Below are 5,424 nucleotides of genomic sequence, written 5' to 3'. Positions count from 1 at the left end.
CTTTTTCGTATACCAACACTTAAAAAAAGTAACTTTATAACCCAAGCAAGTGCAATTTCAGCTTTCCAACAATTATAATTATTTTCAGGATTTCAAGAAATCTGAAATGTTGCAAAAGTTGGCAGAATTTAAATTGAGAATATTTTTAAAATAAATGTCTGAACAAAATTCCAGAATACTCGACTTAATTTTTTTCATTTCGTATATAAATTTTTCAGTTGGGTTTGATATGAAAGGTAGGAGATTAAAAAAACTGAAAATGTTTTTATTTATTACTTTTTCTTCACCTGCTTAATTTAATTATTGTAACAGTTTATAAGTGTGGTTTTCTCCAGGCTTAAATTCAATAAAATAAAATTCAGTGAAACTGAAGCATCCTACTGTTAAACACCTGAGCTGGGAATATTTGTGTGAGATACTTATAATCCCAATTGTTTGATCTCGACATCCACTATAGGCTATTTAAATTGGAGAATCAATACTAAATCTCTGTATATTTCAGTTAGTCCTCCTCTGAATATAACTCCATTTAACTACTGACTGGGTAGGATAACTATACTGGATATTGAATAAAAATTAACTTAATCTGCAGATAAACAAATATCAATGATACCTACAATCCAATAGTTCTCAGTTCTGAAGATTTAAAACACAAAATAATTGTGCAGAATTCTTAAACTTGCAAGGTTTCATCACACCGGTGAAAGCTTGGTGGAGATTAAATTATAAATTTAAATTTGTTTTTGTTCATCTCATCCCATCTGTGGTTTTAATTTAGCTACAGGGTGTAGATAATAAACTTCACCTTAATATTTACTTTAGTTACAGGGTGAAAATAATAAACTGCAGTTTCATATATGCTATATCTAAAGGGTGTAGATAATTAAATTATATATTATCCATATTTACTTAAGATACAGGGTGTACATTATAAACCTTTATTTCAGTTTAATTTGAATAAAATGGCAGATTCAGAAAGTGAAGTAAGTGCAGCTGAGGTATAAATTAATTAGCTTTTAAAAAATTTATTTATTTTTGAACCATATCGATGTTGTTACGAGACCTCTCAAGTCAAAACTGATAAGTGTAAGAATAAATGTTTAATATTTAAGTCCTGTGAAGCTATTGGAACTGGAACACTTTCAACTTTTCATAAATTCAGAGAAAGGTAGGAATTCAATGATTTTTATTAAAGGCGCTGTAGACCTTCGTTTAATAAGTGGCTAGTCGGATTCACAACAGTAAATAAATAATGTGGATGATGAGAATCCACAAATATTATTAAACAATACTTTAACACACAAAGAGGTTAAGGATACTGTTGTGAATTGTAGTTGCTAATTTAACAGCTGCCCTGTAAGGGACTGTACATTATTTAAACACTCAGCATAGTAACAGGGTGTCCCACTTCTGCAGATTGGATCGTTTTATAGGTTTAAATTGTCGGGACTAATCAGAAAATCTAAAAAGAACGAATCATTAAAAAAAATGGAATATTACTGATTTAAAGATTGGCGTTATAAGCTTTGAGATAATCTAATATGATATGGGACACTCTGTAGATAAAAGACTTTCTGTCACCTCATAACTCCAGGAATTATGGAGCTCTGAAGAACAAAATTGTAAAAGACTGAAAGCATCATAGGATCCAATTATTAACTTTCAGGAATGTTGGCAAAAAGTGTTTATATTATATATCTATATAATTTCTTTGTAAAAGTTGTGTAATCTGTCATCTCTAAGGGCTTAAAAGGGGGAGGGCTTAAATTGCTCCACCCCTCTTTAGCTCGAACAAGGTATAAGGAAGAATACATATTAATTTACAAAAGTACATTGCGTTGTAAGCAACTAAGCATTACAGGCTTGTCTTATAAATCAACTTCAACCTCAACTTGAACTTTAAAGGTTTAACAAGTTTCTACAGTAAGACCCATAAAACTGTGGAATAGGAGGACGACCGTTATATAACGACGACAAAAAAAATTAAAAATTACACAGTAAACTAATTAAATGTTTAGGAACATATTTCTCAAAAGAAATTGTCAATAAATCAATGTTAGAATCCATTATTTCATTTTCATCATTTTTTGAATTTCTTTCTTCTACGAGTTTGTTCTCAGATTTTGTTTCCATTTTTTGCCGTCGTTATTTTATAATTTAAAAAAAAAAGATTCTAAAAACGTACCCACCCAAATTCATAATTTTTAACGTCGACTTTTCACTCAAACTCAGTAAATATACGTCGTAGAGACGTTATATATGTCTCAAATAAATCCTAAATAATTGTACAAAATACTACAGATTACATTGCCGATCACTCCCTTTAAATCAAATTAGCAAAGAGATTGCAAGCGTAATTTTAACTGACCTTCCATGCAAATATATATGGAAATACAAATTTTACAAGAGCTGAAAACTTTAGAATGAAATATCCAGATGTCCGATCAATTTGCTTCTCTGGAGTTTAAATTCATGTGGAGAACAAGCAATATTTAAACTGGATATTAAGAAAAGAGTGGTTTAAGCCTTAATCCTGATATCCACCATTCTAAAGTTTTCAGCTAAGGGTACTTTATTATCTAATCAATAATGTGGAAGAAACTGTCGTTTTTCTAGATTTCTAGATTAAATGAAAATTGTTGCATACCAAAAACCCGCTTTTTATAAAGGAATGTGTATTTATGATAAGTCTTATGTGTTTTCTTACATTAGAAATACGCAAGTCAATTTTGCAGAAAAAAATGCGGTAAAAAATTCAGTTTTAGAAATTATAAGCATTAGTATAAAATGCCACCTTTATTGTTGCATTTCATTTTTTTCGGACTATTCGTCCTTTTCATTTTCCTATTCCATAGATTTATAAGTCACACTGTATCAAAAAGATTTATAGTGGTTCTGTGTACAAATATAGGAAGCGTGAAGCGAGTAGTTGGATGAAGCTAATCTACAGAGTCAAGCTAGGAGGAGAAGGAAGAAACTTAGCTTGGCTTCAGGCCGGTCACACTCCCGTCACTGATTGGGATGTTGTTTTCCAGGTATACATTTATATTCTAGGGTGGGACTCAGTTCTCTTAAATTACGGAAGTGTTTGAAAATAAACGGAAAATTGAAAATATTATTTTCAATTTGAATTATGTGACACTTTGCATGTTGTGCAACACAAAACGCAATTTGACGCAATTTCGCAATTGCACAGTACATAAAAAAGATACACAATAAGAATTGTCGAAATGTTATTCATACACATTAAAAATTCTATATTTTGTTATCTCTAACCCTTAAAAATGTAACATTGTGAAAATTAATGGGCATAAATAAATAAATGGAATTAAATGTTAATAACGGTAAATAAATGAAGTAAAATGTTAATAATTGTAAATAAATGTGAATAAATGAAAATAAATGTGAATAACGGTAAATAAATGAAGTCAAATGCTAATAATTGTAAATAAACGTGAATAAATGAAAATAAATGTGAATAACGGTATATAAATGAAGTGATATGTTAATAATTTTAAATAAATGAGAATAAATGAAAATAAATCTGAATAAATAAAAATAAATGCAAAAATGTAAATTAATGAACATAAATAAAATCAAATGAAATTATCAATGAAAATAAATCAATATAAAGGAAAATAAATGTTAAAACAGTAAATATATGAAGTAAAATGTTAACAACTGTAAATAAATGTGAATAAATAAAAACAAATTTGAATAACGGTAAATAAATGAAATCAAATGATAATAATTGTAAATAAATGTGAATAAATTTGAAAATAAATCTGAATAACAGTATAGATGAAATGAAATGTTAATAATTGCAAATAAATTTGAATAAATGAAAAAAAATGTGAATTACTGTAAATAAATGTAATGAAATGATAATAATTGTAAATAAATGTGAATAAATTTGAAAATAAATCTGAATAAGTAAATAAATGTAATGAAATGATAATAATTGTAAATAAATGTGAACCAATGAAAACAAATTTTAAAAAAGTAAATGAATGAAAATAATTGTAAATAAATAAAATTAAATGAAAAAAATGAAAATAATTTTAAATAAATGAAAATAAATGAAAATAAATGTAAATAAATGTAAATAATTGAAAATAAATGAAAATAATGTCAATAAATGTAAATAAATGAAAATAAATGTAAATAAATGTAAATAACTGAAAATAAATGAAAATAAAAGAAAATGAAATAAATTAAATGAAAATAAATTTCTGAAAATAAATGAAAATAATGTCAATAAATGTAAATAAATGAAAATAAATGTAAATAAATGTAAATAACTGAAAATAAATGAAAATAAAAGAAAATGAAATAAATTAAATGAAAATAAATGCAATTGAAAGTAAATATATTACTAAGGAAGTGTATGATGATGAAGGAAATGAGGAGGATATTATAGATCTATTTATGAAAGTAAATATATTATTCAGGAAGTGTATGATGATGAAGGAAATGAGGAGGATATTATAGATCTATTTATGAAAGCTGGAGGCAATAGAACATCATATCTAATCGGTAATTAAAAATCCTTTATTCAGAAACAGATTGTTAACATAATCAAGCCTTATGTGAAAAGTACAAATGCACAGTGGATCTCTTCAACTCATTTGTAAAGCAATGTTATATGATGATCGTACCAGACACCAGATCGTACCAGACACCAGAAAAATAAAGAAGAGAAACAAATGGTCTCTATCTAAATTGTTTTAGGACAAAGATTTAAAACGAACTGTTTTGAATCTTGTTTTTAGACTTTTTCAGATTGAAGATAAAAATTAAATGAAGTTAAAATAAAAAACAAAAATATTTGTTTTGCAGAGGGTGAAAGTGAACCAAGCTTGTGCCTGTTGAAACAAATAGCAGTGGATTGGGGGAAATCTGCTTCATATCTAGAGGAAAACAATCATAATAGTTTAATCAGATAATGTTTTATTTCTTGTCTATTCAGTTTCAGACTGTTCTGTACAATGTACATGCCTAGTGTACATGCCATTCAGATGTCAGAGAACTTCCACTTTCAATCCCATTTTACCAATCACAGAGAGAAAAATTTCAAAAAAGGTTTTTCCAAACCAAAATTTTTAAAGTTTTGAGGTTGAACCTAAAATATGTTGAACGACGAGACAAACAGAAAATAGTAATGTACAATCATGTTTTTAAAAAAAGGCTTAATTGTATTTAAAAGTATTTATAAAACTGCTAAAGTTGTTTATTTTAGAAGTATAAACTGGTTGTTCTGCTAGATTCAACAACACTTCTAGATCATGATATTGACAAGGTTATGAGAGGGGTTAAAGGAACACTTATAGATCATGATATTGACAAGGTTATGAGAGGGGTTAAAGGAACACTTCTAGATCATGATATTGACAAGGTTATGAGAGGGGTTAAAGGAACACTTAT

General features: G+C 27.5%; 1 protein-coding gene across 1 annotated transcript; it reads left to right on the top strand.

Annotated features, from left to right (window-relative positions):
* The first annotated feature begins 951 nt into the window (after positions 1 to 951).
* On the top strand, positions 952 to 4,916 carry LOC111716486 (uncharacterized). The gene is made up of 5 exons (XM_023491958.1): positions 952 to 998; positions 1,113 to 1,168; positions 2,912 to 3,035; positions 4,381 to 4,536; positions 4,840 to 4,916. Exons 1-4 carry the CDS (start codon positions 963 to 965, stop codon positions 4,489 to 4,491), a joined length of 327 nt encoding a protein of 108 aa, XP_023347726.1. The 5' UTR covers positions 952 to 962; the 3' UTR covers positions 4,492 to 4,536; positions 4,840 to 4,916.
* Positions 4,917 to 5,424: the final 508 nt, after the last annotated feature.

Source organism: Eurytemora carolleeae, unplaced genomic scaffold (genome assembly GCF_000591075.1).
Source record: "Eurytemora carolleeae unplaced genomic scaffold, Eaff_2.0 scaffold2085, whole genome shotgun sequence".
Classification (NCBI taxonomy): Eukaryota; Metazoa; Arthropoda; class Copepoda; order Calanoida; family Temoridae; genus Eurytemora; species Eurytemora carolleeae.
Note: the sequence above shows the minus strand (reverse complement) of the source record. Positions and strands in the feature narration are given on the sequence as shown.